Raw genomic sequence first — 20,057 nt, 5'->3', positions numbered from 1 at the left:
TATTCATATATTCTATTTTATTTTGGAAAAATAAGTGTAATCTAGAGGCATTTGCCTTTTATTTAAGCCCGTTCAGATAGCAAATGATTAACTAGAAGTTCTTATTTGTTGTCTCTAAAACTTGGATAGGCGACAAGACTTTTGTCCAGTAGTGTACACTGTAAAAAGCGATTTGACGTTATTTGAATAATTATCCACATAGTTCATAGTTAAATGTAACAGCTTTACTAACTTTCTTTTAAGTCAACACATCACTTTTCACAGTGGGACTGATTCTAATTCTTTCTCCACTCTGAAAATATGTGGACTTTCAACAAACACTAAATCTGTATATGGAAAGGTGTCGTGTTTTTATCAAGTAGACTAGACATGAGTGGCCCCCAATCGTCCGGTCGGCCTTCATTTGTGGTGAAACATCAGCGGTTTGACCATTCCTGCCAAGACTTTGGGCAGCTGTGATGCGATGACCTCAGTCATCATCTCTGGAAACTCCACCTTCATGGCGTCCGCCTGGATGAATGTGCTCAGACAGTAGAGATTGACCTTCTTCACAATCTGCACAGAGATAAAGGCAGCGTCATGCGTCAGCCTTCCTTATCATGTTTTGTGTATTCTGATGGATTATGAGCAAATAAAATCATGTGACCTATTTCGTATCAGTTGTGTGATAATTCATTTGAAGTATTTTTTACACCCTGTATGACCGTATGAACTATAATATTTGATGGCTTATGATCAAAATTAATATCGTTGTTCGTGAATTCTGACATCTGATTAGTAGTTGACAGTTTGAATTGACATTTAATAGTTTTTTTAGTATATTTGTACAAGAAAAGTGGCATTATGATGAGCACAATGTCAAAAAACATTAAAAATGCAGATCGAATTTGATGTCCAAACCTTGACATCTACTTGACATCCACACATTGATACTGCTTTGATCATCAACATAACAACACAAAGCATTACACTATTAAAAAGTTTTAGTCATCTGAAAGTTGTACAAAAAAATCCCATTATTATGTGAATGATGTCAAAAAAAATTCTAAATGTTGATCAATTTAATGTCAAATTCTTGACGTCTATTTGATATCCACACATTGATCCTCTTTTGACCATCAAAATAATGTAAAGTATTATAATATTAAAAAGTTTTAGTCATCTAAAACTTGTAAAAAAAAAAAAATGTCCCATTATGATGTGCATAATGTCAAAAAAATTATAAATGCTGATCGATTTAATGTTAAAATGTTGACGTCTAAATGACGTCCACACATTGATGCTCTTTTGACAATTAAAATAACGACACAAAGTATTGAAATATTAACAAAGTTGTATTCATCTGAAAGCTTAAATAAAAATGACAAGTTTTAATCGGGCAGGTTTACAGCATTAAAAGTCATCGTTTTGCAGTGATGGACCAGAGGTATAGGTGGAAAAGTACAGTATTTTAAACAGCAGATGATTGAAATTTTTATTTTTTATAATCCTGAAGCTGTTAAGAGTTTCTTCAACTGGACCTTGTATATCTATTGACCTTATTCTGCGTTTCTGAAGTGCAGTCATTTTTGCGATTGATTTAAAACTTCTGATTTAGCTGCCTACGGGAGAAATGACAGGAATAATAAACAGTAGAACTACTTGCTCTACAAACATGTTCATGACCTTACAAAAATAAATGTTATTAAATAATATATTCATTCATTTATTTTCTTGTCGGCTTAGTCTCTTTATTAATCCGGGTCGCCACAGCGGAATGAACCGCCAACTTATCCAGCAAGTTTTTACACAGCGGATGCCCTTCCAGCCGCAACCCATCTCTGGGAAACATCCACACACTCATTCACACACACACTCATACCCTACGGACAATTTAGCCTACCCAATTCACCTGTCTTGCATGTCTTTGGGGGAAACCGGAGCACCCGGAGGAAACCCACATGAAGGCAGGGAGAACATGCAAACTCCACACAGAAACGCCAACTGAGCCAAGGTTCAAACCAGCAACCTCCTTGCTGTGAGGCGATAGCACTACCTACTGCGCCACTGCCTCACCCATTAAATAATATAACAATAAAATATTAGTTTGCAACATCAAGAAGCTTAATGGGCTGTTTTTAACGTCTAAAAATCCACCCTGATCTCATGAGGAAACGTAAGTATTTTACATTTCGTCAGTTTAGTGGCTAATTCGTACGAGTTCAGTCGTATGTATGATTTTAAAAAGGAGGCGTGGCACCTAACCCCAACTGTCATTGGAGGATGAGCTAATCGTAGTAAATTGTCAGAATTAGATTGTACGAATTCATACGAATTAACCACTAAATAAAAATGTTACGAATTGACATGAGATATCGTTGAAAAATCCATGAAAGTGAATGAGAACGGAAATCTCCAGCCTTAAAGATTCTAATGGCTGCTTCATACGTGAAGAACAAGGTCTGTGTATTTTGTACTGTGTGCTGTACTGTACCTCATGCATGTTGTCCATGAGTTTGGTCAGATGGTAGAATCTCTGTGAACTGGCCACCACTCCTTTCTCCTTTAGCTGGATGGCTTTGGACAGCTCGCAGATGTAGTTCTGCCTCATTTCATCAAACTGTGTTTGACTCTTCAAGCCCTCCAGAGGAACTGTCACAAACACATCAGCGTTGAAACATTACTGATACGCATCTGCCCACAGTGATGATAGAGTTTACCACAGTACTGCTGTCTCAGATGAAAGAAAGCTTTCTTTAAAATGCTGGAATGGTGACACCTCTCTAGACAGTAAACATATCTTGACTGACAGTGGCCTCTTAAGCAGTTTGACAGAATTAGATTTATCATCTAAATTTAGTTTTATTTAGTATAAAAAATACATTTGGTCTTGGAGGAATAAATCTGCTACGCTGCTGCTGCTATGTTTATTGGTCCAAAGCAAGTAAAGCCAGTATATTCGCAAACATGCTGCCTGACAACATAACACAGAGATACATGTAACCCCCTGTTGCAGATCTATTCACTGGTGAAGCTTAGGTCGAGGCAGGTATCCAAAAACGTGCTAGCTCAAACGACATTGAGGTATTTAAATGCTGAGGAGCAAGCTCATTGGCTGCTGAGGTGGTTGCGAACAATGATGGATGCAGATTGTATGCTTATCAGCCTGCATGGCCAATAGAGTTGACAAAAAGTCACTAATTTAGCTTAGCTTAGCATAGATAATTGAATCAGATTAGACCATTTGCATCTCACTCAAAAATGACCAAAGATTTGAGATATTTTTCTTTTTTAAAGTCCACATGAACTAGAAGCTGCGACCTAGTTCATAGAGAAACCGAATAATAAATGAGAAAGCAGTAGGCGTGGCTTGTTTTTTCCACTGCGAGCTGATTAGATGTAGTAAAGTAGGCATTTCATTCAAAATGTTTGGTAAAAGGGTTTTGGGAGAGTTATTACAACCTAAAAGACTCCTCCTCCTCACCATTTTTAATTTGTTGTCATAGCGCTGTCAAAACTGATAGTTGGATGGGCGCGATTTAGCATGTTAGCCACGCCCACTGCCTCAGACATATGTAATCTAAGAATTTCATTGAAAACCAACAGGAAGTGCATTTCTAGATTACAAGGGTCTAATGCTAAGCTAAAAATGCTCCTGCCAGAACCTAAGATCTTAATGGATTGAAAAATGTCAAATTTAACTGTTTAACCGTTAGGTTAACTCTAATTTAGTTACACAGTTGTTAATGTTGCTAATGGTCTAATGCTAAGCTAAGCTAAAAATGCTCCTGCCAGAGCCTAAGATCGTCTTAATGAGTTAAAAAATGGTCGAAATCAACTGTTTAATTGTTAGGTTACTTCTAATTTAGTTACACGGGTGTTCCATACTCCATAAATTGGAGTCAGCACAAATTAAAAGGCCTTCTTTGGCACTACTGTAGAATAAAATGTGAGATATGAAACTTTTGGCTTTTTAGTGAGTTGCTAATGGTCTACTGCTAAGCTTAGCTAAGCTAAGCTAAAAGTGCTCCTGCCAGAAAATAAGATCATACTATGGAAGTCAGTGGTTCCAGGTTTACAGCTTTAACAGAATAAAAAAAACTGGTTGACAATTTTCATTATTTGGGTGAACTATCCATTTAAAACGAATAAATATTTCAACAAATGTGTTAATTTTAAAGCGAGATGCTAATAGTCTAATTGTGTTCAATGATTTATGCTTAGCTAATAGTGCCCCTAGCAGACTATGAGATTGGCTTTAAAGGGGACTAAGATATGAAACTTAGTTTGGCTTTTTAGTGAGTTGCTGCTAAGCTAAGCTAAAAATGCTGCTGCTTGAACCTAAGATCATCTTAATGGATTAAAAAATGGTTAAAATCAACTGTTTAGCTGTTTAATTAACTCTAATTCAGTTGCATGGTTGTTTCATGCTCTATAAATCGGTAGTCTGCACAATTTAAAAGGCTTTCTTTAGCATTACTGTACAAAAAAATGTGGGATATGAAACTTACTGTTGGTTGGATTTATAGGGAGTTGCTAATGGTCTAATGCTACGCTAAGCTAAAAGTACTCCATCCAGAACCTGAGATTATCGTAATGGGTTAAAACTCAACTCAAATTTAGTTACACAGTTGTTACATACTCAATAAAAGAAGTGTGTTGTCAGCACAACTGAAAGCCTTCTTTGGAATTACTATAGAAAAAATGTGGGATATGAAACTTAGTTTGGCTTTTCAAGGTCTCGCAGTTTTGCCAAAACACTTTTCTCTGTTTGTCCATGTGGACTGGCATTGAGCCATTGGTTTAAAACATAAAACTGCCCAGATTGTGAACATATCCAATCGGGAAAACTGATCTGACCTGTGGACAGACAGTAAGTGAGAGTTTTATGGTTCAGAGACAAAACACAAAGGATTTATTACCAGTGTTGAGGAGCATCAAAGCCTTCATGCACAGAAACTCCTCTTTGGTCACTTGCAAGTTGGCGAATTCCTGTGGGACAAACTGCATAGCCAAGCACAGGTCGTAGATCGGAGACCTTCTCAGCTGATCACTAAAATGCAAACGACTCATGAGTATATGCATATTTATTATTATTAACAAATATCAATAGAATTTGCTTAAAGTGGACCTATTATGCAAAAATAGATGCTTTACGTGGTGTTTGAACACTGATGTGTGTCCACAATATGTCTAACTCCAACATTTCATGAGTGCAAAAATTCAAACGCAGTGTCTAAAAACTATGGAGCCATATCAGTCTTAAAAATAATATGTCGCACATTTATGAATTGCATTTTGAATTAAATAAATGGATTTGCGCATCTATGATTTGTGTTTGAACTTACCAATTGTATTTGTGCACTTATGAATTGTGTTTTAAATTTACGAATTAAATTTGCACACCAGGCGAGGCAGTGGCGCAGTAGGTAGTGCTGTTGCCTCACAGCAAGAAGGTCGCTGGTTCGAACCTCGGCTCAGTTGGCGCTTCTGTGTGGAGTTGCATGTGCTCCCTGCCTTCGCGTGGGTTTCCTCCGGGTGCTCCGGTGTCCCCCACAGTCCAAAGACATGTGGTATAGGTGAATTGGGTAGGCTAAATTGTCCGTAGTGTATGAGTGTGTGTGTGAATGTGTGTGTGGATGTTTCCCAGAGATGGGTTGCAGCTGGAAGGGCATCCGCTGCGTAAAAACTTGCTGGATAAGTTGGTGGTTTATTCCGCTGTGGCGACCCCGGATTAATAAAGGGACTAAGCCGACAAGAAAATGAATGAATGAGATTTGCACATTACGTTTTGAATTTATAAATTGGATTTGTGCCTTTATGAATTGCCTTTAAAATTTACGAATTGGATATGTGCATTTGTGAATTGCGTTTTAAATTTCCGAATTGTATTTGTGCATTTATAAATTGCATTTTAAATTGACGAAATGGATTTGTGCATTCATAAATTGCATTTTGAATTTACCAATATATTTTGTGCATTCTTGAATTGCGTTTTAAATTTACGAATTGGATTTGTGCATTTATGAATTACGTTTTAAATTTACGAACTGCATATGTGCATTCATGAATTGCGTTTCGAATTTATAAATTAGATTTGTGCATTTATGAATTGCGCTTTAATTTACTGATTGGATATGTGCATCTTTGAATTGCGCTTTCAATTTATGAAATGGATTTGCGCATTTATGAATTGCATTTTAAATTTACGAATTGGAGTTGTGCATGAATTATAAACTGTGCTGTGCATGCTTGAATTTTATTTTGCAAATGTATTATTTTTGAGACTGATCTGGCTCTGTGAAAAACAGTCTGTTTCTACAGATTTACCCTGTTTTCACCAGCTCTGACATCCAAGCCATCCAAGTAACCTAATAATAATAAATGTCTCACATGAATGCAGTAGTTCAGGAAGATTCACTGTGTTCATGTGAGACCTTTATTCTTATCAAGCCACTCATTCACAGTGAAGGGAATAATGCCGCCTAATTAAACAGCAGGATTTTTTTTCAACGTAAAAAAATACTCAAATTCTTAAAACCTACTTTTTTTTGTTAGGGTCAGGGTTAGGGTTAGTTTTGACCATATTTTGTTAAAAATGACAAAAGCTGAAGGATATCATGTTTTAACACCACAACAGATTTATATCTGTTATATATATTATATCAGATTTATATATTTATATTTATATTCAAATTAATTGAATTTCTTTCACTCTTACTTACTTGCTCAGGACAAGATCGGGTGCAAAATACAGGTAATCAGGGGTGACATTCTGAAAGGTTCTCCAACCCAGCGAGAACAACATCAAGCCCATCCAGGAATACTGAATTAGTGTCATCTGGTCATTGATGTGCAAATTACGAAAACCTTTGTTAAACACAGATGAACAAGAAATAACTATTGAAGAACCTGAACTTACTGTAGCATTGTATGATTAGAAAGATCTCAGTTATTTGGTGCTTTGGATAGATTTCAGTACTCCACATCAAAAATAAAAGCCATCTAAGTCAAATGGGATGTTACTTTAATAAAGATAAATAAATCTAGATGAAACCATGGTCCTTGGTGATTCGGAAAATGTCAACGTCTTATTCGTTTCCTACAGTAAGTCAATCGCTTTGACCACAAGGGTATCTGACATTTGAATAATAACTATGATTTTTTTTTTACATAGCTGATGCAACAAAAGTCACCTAATGTAATTGCCTTCTGAGGTGTTAAGACACAGGATACAAGTAGCTTAAATGTATTTATGCATTTATTACAATTGTATTTATTCATTTCTTTTAGTTACGTTTTTCTCCTTTCATAAACGAGTACTATTTGTTATGTTTTACTCTCTTTACTAATTTATGCTAATGAAAAGGCGACAGAAAGCTCCCAATATTTTGTTTATTAGAGTGCACACTGATAAATGTTAAAAATTTGCATAAATACATTGACGTCAAGTCTAGAAGGAATACAGCTGCAGCTTGAAGTTAACGAGAATTATTTATATTATTTCAACACTTTAATTACTGTACAACAATAAATGCTGTTGTTACATTACTGTGAGGGGTACGTTTAGGGTTGGGGTAGAGACATAGGTTAATAAAGTCATTTAATAAATAATTTTTGTTATAATTACTGTTTTTACATTACTGTGAGGGGTAGGTTTAGGGTTAAGGTGGGGGTAGACGTTAATAAAATACAACTAATGGGTAGTTTAATAAATAATTTTCATTACTTCTAGCAACAACCCCTTAAAACGACTTTTCTTCACTTCAGGTCACATGGGATGCCTTTAGGGCGGGGCTATCAGGGCCCATAGGTCAATTTTTCTCCATTTTGTGAGCGTCGTATATCTTCCAATGATTCAATTGGTTCAGAAAAGACAAAATCATACACCGCCCTACATCTTTTCCCATTTCAGAACCATTTCAATTGGATGTACAGTTGAAGTCAGAATTATTAGCCCCCCTCCCCCATGAATTTATTATTATTATTTTTTATATATTTTCCAAATGATGTATAACAGAGCAAGGACATTTTCACAGTATGTCTGATAATATTTTTTCTTCTGGAGAAAGTCTTATTTGTTTTATTTCGGCTAAAATACAAGCAGTTTTTAATCTTTTAAACACCATTTTAAGGTCAATATTATTAGCCCCTTTAGGCTATATTTTTTCCCAATAGTCTACAGAACAATCTATTATGTTTTAGAAATGTGTTGAAAAAAATCTTCTCTCCGTTAAACAAAAATTTGGGAAAAGTAAACAGGGAGGCGAATAATTCAGGGGGGCTAATAATTCTGACTTCAGCTGTACATCACTATTTGGGAAAAAAGGACAATCTTAAATCTTAAAAAGGACAATCTTAAATCTTAGCACCTTTGTAATTCATACAGCAGCATGTGAAAGTCCTGACTGTACTATTTCACTTAGCACTATCCCAACAGGCACAAGACGTCAACATGATGGCAGATTGATGTAGTACCCCAACATCGTGGGACGTTGCATTTTTGGTCAACAATGAAAATCAAGTTGACATTAGAATCCAATATCAAAGAGATGTTGAATTTTGGTCACTTTCCAACGCAACCTAAAAATAACTAAATATTTACGCCTAATGATGTTACAGCTTGATGTTGTGTGGACGTTACCACTATGACGTCTAGCGGACGTTGGATTTTGGTTGAATAAATTTCAGTATTTGACATCAATATGGGATTGGCTTAAAATGATGGCTCAACGTTGAATTTTGGTCACTTTCCAACACAACATTGAATTTTAGTCATCCAACATCATAAACTAAATCTAACCTAATATTAACATCTTATGACGTTGTGTACCTGTTAGGATTTTTCAGTGTAACTGTACAAGATTTAAATGTAAGATTTTTAATCTAAGAATTTCTCTGTTTTTCGTTCTGTTTTTGACAATAGAGTACAATTGTTGAAACAAAACCATAAACAAATTTAATTTCAAGGATCTATGTTTGTTTCATGAAGACTTCGATTAGCCAAACTGTTACCTGGAAGAGATTTGGACCATCTGACAATCCAGAGCAGCTGACGCTCACAGAGTCTGTTGAGGCTGTTGAGGAGGAGGTGAGGAACCTCTGGCTGTGTGTTGTCGTATCCGGAGTAAACCACCTGCGGCTCGATGTTCTCCAGGATGCTGATCATCTGCGGAGACAGCTGGAGCTCACGCATGGCTGACATGCAGGGCAAAGAGGACAGAGTCTGACCGTCAGTCAGCAGAGATAACGGACTCTGGAACATCAGCGAAGGACTCAGACCCATGACCTTCAGTCCCGCAAACCGCTTCATCTTACGACCTGAAACACACCAATGGACATGTTGTACATTTTGATCATCTGGTCACTCTTGTATGATAGATCATGATGTGATTTGATGGATGAAAACATGAATTATTTGTTGTCTTGGAGTCTTCTGAGTGGGAGCCGCTGTCTGATTTAATGGTCTTTAACACTAGAATTACTGAGGCGGTCTCAGCAATAAAGAAAGTTTAGTAGTTCTATTATCCCTCACTTGTCCTAAATATGTGTATATTTCTTTCTAACATTGTTGTTTTAATAAACTAACAAAAAACAAGAATTACAATTAATTCTACCTTTAACTACCATGACCATCAAAATGGCAGCATGCATTTCAGTGCCTACTACATTTCCCTGTGACTTTTAATATGAGTGCCTCTGTTGCCTAGCAACTTCCTCCTAACAAAGACACAACTTTCTGTTGGAAAAACACAAATTTACTTCAGATATGTCTTTCGAAACAGCATATTTGGTGCTGCGAAAAGCCATCCGCCCTGCTTAAAGTGAAAATAAAAGTGAGTCTCTCGCGAATGGTCTAGTAACCCACTATACATTTATAGGCTGTATTACCAAAAAGACTGTATTTTTACGGTGATGACTTAAGCCCTGATATCAGCCAAGGTTCATGTCATATGAGACAAATGTGGGAAATCCAAAAAGACAAAAGCTAAAATCTGTGATCGTTTATCGTTAATTTGACATGTTCACTGACAACGGCTTAGTGCCAGTTCCGATCAGATTTTCCCTCCGATTAAGTTCTGGCAGTGTCAGACAACAAATATGTTGAATAATATTAATCTGTTGCTTTGCGGCGCACCACGTCAATCAGTTACGTTAATCCTCTCTGCCGCTGAGAGCATTAGGCTACTAAAACCAGTCTAAAAGCTGCAAGTAGTGACACTACTTTACTACATTTCTCAGTAGCGTGGGGGTAGCGTTGCTACTTTATAAATCAAAAAGCTTTCTAGTAGCAAAGTTATTTAATTAGTGAAGTAGCGCAGTAGCGTCAACACATGCTACATTTACCAATCGTAGATCAATAAGTGACAGCATCGACATTCACAGAGCTGTGATGCCGGTAAAAGTAAATCCATATGACGACGAAAATGACGATTTCTTCTATCTGTTGTTGTTTTTTTTTTTGTTTTTTTTGTGGTCAACAAACAAGCTCTGGTCGGTGACGTCACTAAGCAATCAGGCTAACATGAGAAATTTTCTTTGATGGAAAGATGACTGAGGGAAAGGTCTATATACATAGTTTACTGTAGTAAAAGCTAAAGTATACTATGGTAATTACTATGATAGTGCATTATGTAGTGAAATTTATTAGTCAAAAGTAAATATATACAACATAAAGCTTATTCCTAAATATTTCACTTTAATATTAATGACTATAGTATTTTAAATGTGTTTTTTTTTAGCTGTTACATGTAATGTAATGTGTGTTTTATATAGCGCAGTTATTGTGTTTGGCCATAAATCCAAAGCGCTTTACAATCATGGGGTGAGGGTTGGGGGATGCTGCACCACTTGGATGATGCGACGGCTGCCACAGGACAACGGCACCAGTGCACTCACTACACACCAGCTATTGGTGGAGTGGAGAGACAGTGATAGAGCCAATTTGGTGGATGGGGATGATTTGGAGGCCGACTTTGGCCAGGACACCGGGGTTACACCCAACCTCTTTTTTTTTTTTTTTGAGAAGTGCCATGGGATTTTTACTGACCACAGAGAGTCAGGGCCTCGGTGAACCTTCTCATCCGCAAGTGTCCCCTTCACTTTTTACTGGGGCATTAGGACTCACGCAGACCACAGGTTGACCGCCCCCTGCTGGCCTCACTAACATCACTTTCAACAGCAACCTAGTTTTCCTATGTGGTCTCCCATCCAGGTCCTGACCAGGCTCAACCCTGCTTAGCTTCAGTGAGTAACCAGTCTTGGGCTGCAGGGTGTTATGACTGTGGCCATATATACTGTAATTTGTTTCTGTTTGGTACAGCTTATAATTTACAGTAAATAACTGAACTGAACAATTCTGCCTCATATGTTTCATTAACACTTTTATTGATCACTAAGTTTTGATTGACTTGGATATAAGTTGCTTCAATTTAAAAATAGTTTAGAAGTATTTATTTTTGTTGCAAATGCCACAAAAATCCCCCTGCACAACTAACTCAATTTTTGATTTTGTAACAACAGTACTCTTTTTTTTAATTTTTTTTTATATAAGGTCTGTATTTGTGGTGGCTCTACTTTAAAATTAAATTAATATAATCTTAATTTAAGTGATAAAAGGTTTTAAAAATTCTAAAAGTAAACAGAGCGACTGTAAAGTCCCAGCTGCTTGGTATAAATGCTTGAAAGTGATTTAGATGAAAATATCCATTAGAAACTTAAAAGTAATCAAAAAGTAATCAGATGTAATCAGTTACTTTACTTTTATAAAGTAACTGAAAAGGTACACTATTAATTACATTTTAAGTATTTTGTAATCTGCAATCTATTTAATCTATTAATATAATCTTGAGGATATTTTATCAATTTAGCTGTAACAAATTAAAGTAACTTTTAGGTTGGCCCAAAGCAAGAGGTCAAAAAGATGTGGGAAAAAAGTGTCTCTATATTAAACAATATTTTTACTTTATTCATTCATTCATTAGTCCCTTATCTATCAGGGGTCTCCACAGCGGAAAGAACCAACAACTATTCTGCCATATGTTTTATGTAGTGGATGCTCTTCCAGCTGCAACCCAGAACTGGGAAACACCCATTCACTCTCTCATTCGCACACATACACTATGGCCAAGTTACTTTATTTAATTCACCAACAGCGAAGTCTTTAGACTGTGGGGGAAGCCGGAGCACCTTAAGGAAACCAATGCGAACATGGAGAGAACATGCAATTTCCAAACAGAAATGACAACAGGCCCAGGTGGGACTCGAACCAGCAACCTTCTTGATGTGAGATGACAGTGCTAACCACTGAGCCGCCCAAATTTTTTATTTTATTTTCTAATTTTATTAGTTGAATTTAACAAAAGTTTGAGGAAGGAAAAAAATAAGTTAGTTTAAGGTGTAATTTTTTTCAATGTACTTGTAATCCCTTACCATCAACACTGGTCACCAAGTGCACTTAAAATTGATTTTCAGAAAAAATTCTGTCTTACAATTTGAAAACTGCCCACTTTTGACCAATAAGTTCAATAGAAGTAAGAAACATTTAAAATATATACATATGAACAGTACCTCCAAGCATCATCCCTGCCTGGTAGCACTTTCGAAGACGACATGCGGGACAATTTTTCCTCCTGATTTTATCAACAATGCAGTCATTTCGTCCGGCGCACAGGTAGTTATGATGACCTAGACAAGAGAAGAAAACAAAAAACAAAACATTTGACTCAACACTACAAGGAAAATGATTCAACTTATGAATGTGTGAAGAAGATGAAAAAAGTATGAACACAATGCACATAAATGATTCGAGTCTTCCGTCTGAAATCATAGTGGGAACATGTTATTTTTAAAGTGAGATCATTTGGGAGAGTACAGAGAGAGAGAAAAATTGAGGCGTAGAGTGAATTGGTTTGAAGCAAGGCTGACAGGGCATAGTGACATGGCCATGGTCAGACACAGTGGCTCTTACATATCTTTCCTTGGAGATAACAAGAAAAACAAGGCAAAGAAAGAACACTGGGAACATCAGTCCGAATGATAATTAAAGTCTTCCGGGACACCGTAACACACCTTGACTCATACACATTGAAACGTTATATTAAAATCTCTGTGTACAACAATACTTGCAAAACAGTGATCATAATATCATCTAAATGCTGTTTAGATGTGCAGAGGGGAAAATAAGTATTGAACATGTCACGTTTTTTTCATGGGAATAATATTTCTAAAGGAGCCGTTGACATGGAACTGAACCAGATTTTGATAAAAACCCAAACAATACAAACATAAGAACAAAAAATCTGATGTGTAATAACAATGAAAAGACACGAGGAGAAAGTGCTGAACTACTAACATTTATTTAATACTTTATATAACAGGCTTTTTGGTGATGGCTTAAAGACACCTCTCATGTGGAGAGCGAAGTCATGTGCAGTACTCGGGTGTGAGGTTTTCAGACTTCAACAGATTGTAAGAATCTTGATGGTTCTGTGGCTTGCGTCTATCAAATCTGATCTTTAATTTGTATTCTCTATTGCAGTGGTTCTCAAACGTTTTTCATCAAGTACCACCTTAGAAGAAAGTTGTCTTTGGTAGTACCACCATAATGAGCAATATTGAAATACAGTAGCGTATTAGGTCCAGTAAAGCAGCTAAAGCTCTGTACTGTTCAAAAACGAGGCATTTTAGTTCCTAATATTAAGAACATTTAAATTAAAATGTGCTTTTAAAAGTTAAAAATGAAAGGTTACTGTTCTTAAAAATTAAAAAAAAGAAAAAAGGTTTATCAGCACCTGGAAATGTTGCCTGGACCTCATAAATATAGGCTTTATGTCATCATATTCATATATAAATCATATTTGATAATTTATTTAAATATATGTAGCATGTACATATGACATATTTGATTCATCCGCGTACCACTAGAAGGAAGCCCACGTACCACTAGTGGTACACATACCACAGTTTGAGAACCACTGCTCTATTGGATTCAAGTCAGGTGATAGGCTGGGCCATTCCACAGCTTGATTTTCTTTCTCTGAAAGCGTTTGAGAGTTTTCTTGGCTGTGTTTTGGATCATTGTCTAGCTGAAATGTCCATTCTGGTTTTTATCTTCATCATCTTGCTAATGTAAACAGCCAACCTTTTTTAGTACTTTTTTAGAAAGTAGAATATTTTATATTTTAATTTAAGGTACGAGACAAGTCATAAACATTTTTTAAAAGGAGGTGTGGCACCAAACTCCACCCCTAAACCCAACCATCATTAGGGACGAGCAAATCGTACTAATTGTGCGAATGAGATCATACAAATTCATACGAATTAGCCACTGAATCAAAAAGTGACGATTTCTCGTGAGACAGCATTAAACTATCCCTTTAAATAGTGTAAATAGTGATTTTTTTTTATTGATGATTTTTAAATGTTAATACAGCTTGTCATAATCAAGTAGCAACTTGAGCTCATGTCTGTGGTGTAGCTACCCTCCTTTCTAGCCTTTTCGAGCCTCCTGCTTTGGTAGTTTCCTGTTCTTAAAATCTATCAGCATGGGAGATAATCATTAGGTTCCATTCAGAAGGGCTCACCCTTATGCCCTAATCCAGTGTTTCTCATCCACGTTCCTGGAGGACCACCAGCTCTGCTTATTTTCCTGGTCTCCTTAAACAAACACACCTGATTCAGGTCATTCGCTCATTAGCAGAGACTGAAAGACCTGTAATGGGTGTGACTGACAAAGGAGACATCCAAAACATGCAGTGTTGGTGGTCCTCCAGGAACGTGGTTGAGAAACACTGCCCTAATCCCTTCTGAGGGTCTCACTGAAGGGATTACAGGTATGACACCTTCCAAATTGAACACAGTGTGACACCAAACAACTTTCCTGCGCAAAGAATTGAAGTCCAAAGTGAAGTGAACAGAAGTGAACAAAGTGAACAGAAGTCCAAAGTGTCTATCAGATCTATTTTTCAAAATTCTTCATTCCAAACTGCCTTTCAAAGAAGCCAGTTTTGAGCATTTCAATTTGGAACAACGCTTTAATATGGTGGCCATGATTTTTTTTTTTATTCAAAGTGAACGTATTTCATTTGGAATGAGCCAAATTTGTAATCTGCAGAGTTCAGTGGGTCTTTAATAACCTCTAAAATGAACATTTTCCGTTGCAGCTCACCCTCAACAGCTCTCTTGAAAAACACCTTGCAGCTTCCACAGGTCAGAACTCCATAATGACAACCAGAAGCCTCATCTCCGCAGATAACACACTGTCTTTGAGATGGGACCCTGTGTAAGCAAAACACAGCATCATCTGGATGTTCTAATCAAATTATATCTTACATAACAGTGCAAAACTATAATGTATATGGAAAAGATCATTTGAGGTTTATTTTGAATAGCAGCGCATTTTGTTTTAGTTGCACGCAGTTTGTGATTAGTTGATGTGCAGATACTGCAGGCCACTGCGCGGTGTGTTTTGATCTTTTGGCCTTTCACTCCAATGATTTTTAATGTTTAGCTATTCAACTTAAGTAGTTATGAGAGTGTGGTATTGTAGGTTTTACTTTGAAAGGAGGATGTTAATATAAAATAAAAATGAATAAATAAAAATGAATAAATAAATAAATAAAAACGAATGAATGAATAAATAAATAAATTAATTAATTAATTAACAAAAATAAATAAATAAATAATTAAAAATGAATAAATGAATAAATAAATAATTAAATAAATAAATAAATAAATAAATAAATAAATAAATAAATAAATATGAATGAATGAATGAATGAATGAATGAATGAATGAATGAATGAATGAATGAATGAATGAATGAATGAATGAATGAATGAACAAATTGCCAGTAAACAACAAAGAAATTAACTGCAAAGTAATTAAATGTGACTGAAATAGAGTTGTCTTGTAAAATAGCCTCTAATAACATTCCAATACACGTTGGAATATAAGTTTTTTTTCTTTTTCTATAATTCATTGCTCAGCTACATTTTGATGGGCGTTTACTAAACTGAAAACAAAAAATCTTGGCTGTTCACTTTTTCGAAAGCCTGAAAACAACAAGTTGTTGAATACAGAACTATTATCAAAGCAGTCTAAACTACAAAATATTTGTATAGTATAAACAGTTGAAGTCAGATTTATTTACTTTTATTTATTTATTTAATTATTTATCTTATTTTTATTTTTATTTATTTTATTATTAATATTTTTTTAATATTTCCCAAATTATGTTTAACAGAGCAAGGAATTTTCACAGTATGTCTAATAATATTTTTTTTTATAGAAAAAGTCTTATTTGCTTTATTTCGGCTAGAATAAAAGCATTTTTTGAATTTTTAAACTCCATTTTAAGGTCTAAATTATTAGCCCCTTTAAGCTATATTTTTTCCATAGTCTACAGAACAAACCATCTTCATAGAATAACTTGCCTAATTACCCTAACCTGCCCCGTTAACCTAATTAAGCCTTTAAATGTCACTTTAAGCTGTATAGAAGTGTCTTGAAAATAACTAGTAAAATATTATTTACTGTCCTTACGACAAAGATAAAACAAATCAGTTAGAAATGAGTTATTAAAGCTGTTAAGAATTATGTAAAAAAAAAAAAAAACTCTGTCAAACAGAAATTAGGTGAAAAAATAAACAGACTTAACCCAATTCTGACTTCAACTGTATATGTAATATATATATTACAGTTAGGGTTTTCTATTTCTTTATGTAATTTGTGTTGCTCCATGAAAGCACAAAATAAGTCAGTTGGCACGTTTCTCAAAAGATATATATATTTTTTATTTACCCCACACTGTAAACAAAAAATAAAATAAAAAAATACAAAAATTAAAAAAACATCCTAGTTGCCTTCCATTTTAAAGCTGAATCAAATAAACATTTTGAGTCAATTAAACATATTATGTTAAACCGACTTAAAACAGTTTGTGTAACTTACAATGAACTAAAACATATGCTGCCATGACTTATTGATCATATATATTTTTACAGTGCACAAATTCCTCAATTAACACCATTATTTTAAATGTAAATGGAATTTATAGTAAACAAACAAAAGCATACAAGCAATTAACAACCTCAGAGCTCACGAGGAGCCCGTGCTTAAACGCTTATCAGCTATTCTAAAAAATCTGCTTGCACAAGGAACAAAATATATTAATTAATTTTTAACTCCAGACTGTTGAACTCACTGAAGGGGCGACAACTCATGTTGTGTCAAAATTGTTGCCTGGTTCATCACAATTAACGTTTTCTTTCAAATGTTTATGCATTACAGTCTAACAAAAATCCTGGGACGTTGTTCCATTATGCACCAAATAATTCATTTATTGATTTAATACATAAATAGTTTTCTGTAGGTGATATTCCTTCATTTTATTTGGTAACACTTACAATAAGGTTGCATAAGTTAATGTTAGTTAATGCATTTACCAGCAATAACAAACAATGAACAAAACGTTTATCATAGTATCATTGTTAGTTCATGTTAACACATGATGGATTAACTAATGTTAACAAGCATTAATTTGGGTGTTAATAATGCATTATTAAATGTTGAACTGTGACTAATAAATGCTGTACAAGTACTGTTCATAATTAGTTAATGTTAGTAAATATATCAACTAATAAAACCTTTTTTTAAAGAGTTTTTAAATGCATTTTTTGATAATTATTACTATTATTATTATTATTATTATTATTATTATTGCCCTAAATGTGTGTGCCTCATATAATTATAAGCGCAATACTCAACAACTACAAACGCCATTTTAATTCGACCTCTTTACATGAATGCAATTGCGCCTCAAGTTGCTTAGGATTCATAATTGGTCATTCTTACCCGGAGAATGCGGTGTATGCTGTCTGTGAGCGCGGGATAAGGCATTCGGGTGTGTATCCAGCGTGCTCTTCATTGGCGGACTGATACCAGAACGGAGAGTCCGCCGCGGACACCCATTTGGAGATGTCCGCTTTGGACATCATGTGTGTAGCGCTCGGTACATCGAAATTCAACAAACCTCTATCGTGAGAAGCTGACACTGTTCTCGGAGGAGGCAAAACAAGTGTAGTCTGATTCATATCCAACTGAAAGTTAGAGGAACTGTCCACAACCACCTGTTGGATCGCTTGAGATGAGATTAAAGCTGAGGACTCCTCAATAAACTCACACTGTTGTTTCCTCTCGGTGGAGTCGTAGCAGCTTTCCAACACGGTGATGTCGAAATCAGGGTTCGGTGGCTCCATGATGAGATTTAGCTCCTTATTATCTTTAATATACGAACTCTCCGGACTATCTGTTTTTGCGTTCCACTGTCCGGTTTCTGCTTTTAGAAAGTCGTCTATGTGTTCAGTGTAAGGTTTGGTACCGAGAGGCAAGTCCAGCGCAGAAAGGTGATCCAGAGCATCGCTGCTCGATGCGGGCGCGCTGCCGCGTAAAGTCCCCGCGTCTCCAAAATTACGCAGCGAGACCCTGCCGTGCCCAAAACCCAAGTCCGTGTATTTCTCCATTAAATGACTCATTCCCGTCACCGTCCCAGTGGAATCAGCGGGAGAAGTGTTCACCGTGTCCATTCTAATGTTAGTTTTGTTTTTAAAATCACGCAATCGTCCGAGATGCGTCCTCGCTGTTTGTTTGGAGGTTGTGATCTGTGGTGTACAGTATAACCCTCCGTGTGTATTCCTCCTGGTGGCGAGAGGCTGTACAAAAAGTGTGCGACGTATTCCTAAAATGAAAACAACACCTTTGGAAATATATTTGCAACAGGTCGCAAAAAAAACAAATATCAGTATTTAATAATGCGGCAAATATATGTTGTATACAAATATGTCTTCTTTCTTAATAAAGTCCCTGCTTGACATTTTTGTAATATGTGTTTCTAAGTAAAGACAAGAGTTTAGAATTAAAAATCAAGTCATTTCTACAAGAATAGTTTCTCACCTTTTAATAGCTTCATAAAGTCAGTTTCTTAAAATCAATGACAAATGTGTGCTTATCATCAAGGAGAACTTTGTGCTGAATAATGGTGAAATGTCATCCAGCTCCAGATAAGCTCCAGAATGTGTTCGGCATGACTGGTGGGGGGAAACGTGTCCTTCTAATTTATCTGTGCAGAAGTTTTAGAGTGGGCTTGACAGACATTTGTTTGCAGAAGCAGATTAACAACACACAGGCCTTCTAAAATATGTCTGCTTCCTAATTCAACTCACACAGACTGTGATGTCTGTTCAAGTTGATAAAAAATAAATAAACGATCGTGAATATGGGCTAGTTTGGAGCTGTGAATTATCTTTGTTTGAGGTCAGTCATTAATGTAATGTGAACATCCTGTACCGTGTGCTTGGTTCCAGAAGGCCATTTAAGAGCTCTCTCTCTCTCTCTCTCTCTCTCTCTCTCTCTCTCTCTCTCTCTCTCTCTCTCTCTCTCTCTCTCTCTCTCTCTCTCTCTCTCTCTCTCTCTCTCTCTCTCTCTCTCTCTCTCTCTCTTTAATTTAAGTCTCTATTCTTGTGAGGAAACTGCTTCATTATCTTTTATTGCGTCATTTCTTTAATATTCTTTTTATTGTTTGCCTAATTAAACAATGTTCTGTGGCATTCGGGTTCTCTGAGCAATTTATTTGCCAAACACATAAACTTTGTTTAGATCTCTAAACTGAAATATTAGCAATGACCAGCTGATCGGCTTAGTGATCACTGCCACCTCACAACAAGAAGGTTGCTGGTTCGAGTCCCGACTGGGTCAGTTGGTATTTTTGTGTGGAGTTTGCATGTTCTCCCCATGTTGGTGTGCAAATCCTCTGGGTGCTCCGGTTTCCCCCACAGTCCAACGATATATGCTGGATAAGTTGGTGGTTCACTCCACTGTGGCAACCTCTGATAATATTAAAGGGACTGAGCCAAAAGAAAATGAATGATATAATATAATATAATATAATATAATATAATATAATATAATATAATATATCTGTCATGATGACAATAAATAATATTTGACTAGATGTTTTTCAAGACACTTCTATACAGCAAAGCAAGTGACATTTAAAGACTTAACTAGGTTAATTAGGT

General features: G+C 35.8%; 1 protein-coding gene across 3 annotated transcripts in view; it reads right to left on the bottom strand.

Annotated features, from left to right (window-relative positions):
* The window catches only part of pgr (progesterone receptor), a 20,285-nt gene extending 926 nt beyond the window's left edge, over nt 1–19,359 (bottom strand). Inside the window, exons 1-9 of one of the 3 annotated variants that reach the window (XM_087292503.1) lie at nt 18,934–19,359; nt 17,836–18,718; nt 15,149–15,258; nt 12,550–12,666; nt 8,995–9,300; nt 6,705–6,849; nt 4,902–5,032; nt 2,474–2,631; nt 1–555 (exon numbers count right to left, since the gene is read on the bottom strand). The exon at nt 1–555 is cut by the window's left edge and continues 926 nt beyond it. In XM_087292503.1, coding sequence (XP_087148629.1) covers nt 400–555; nt 2,474–2,631; nt 4,902–5,032; nt 6,705–6,849; nt 8,995–9,300; nt 12,550–12,666; nt 15,149–15,258; nt 17,836–18,718; nt 18,934–18,949 — 2,022 coding nt within the window. In that variant the 5' untranslated portion in view covers nt 18,950–19,359 and the 3' untranslated portion in view covers nt 1–399. 3 annotated transcript variants of the gene reach the window in all.
* Between the last annotated feature and the right edge of the window lie 698 nt (nt 19,360–20,057).

This window comes from Danio rerio, chromosome 18 (assembly GCF_052040795.2).
Source record: "Danio rerio strain M-AB ecotype USA chromosome 18, GRCz13ab, whole genome shotgun sequence".
In the NCBI taxonomy this organism is placed as follows: domain Eukaryota; kingdom Metazoa; phylum Chordata; class Actinopteri; order Cypriniformes; family Danionidae; genus Danio; species Danio rerio.
This window is presented reverse-complemented; position numbering and strand designations above follow the sequence as displayed.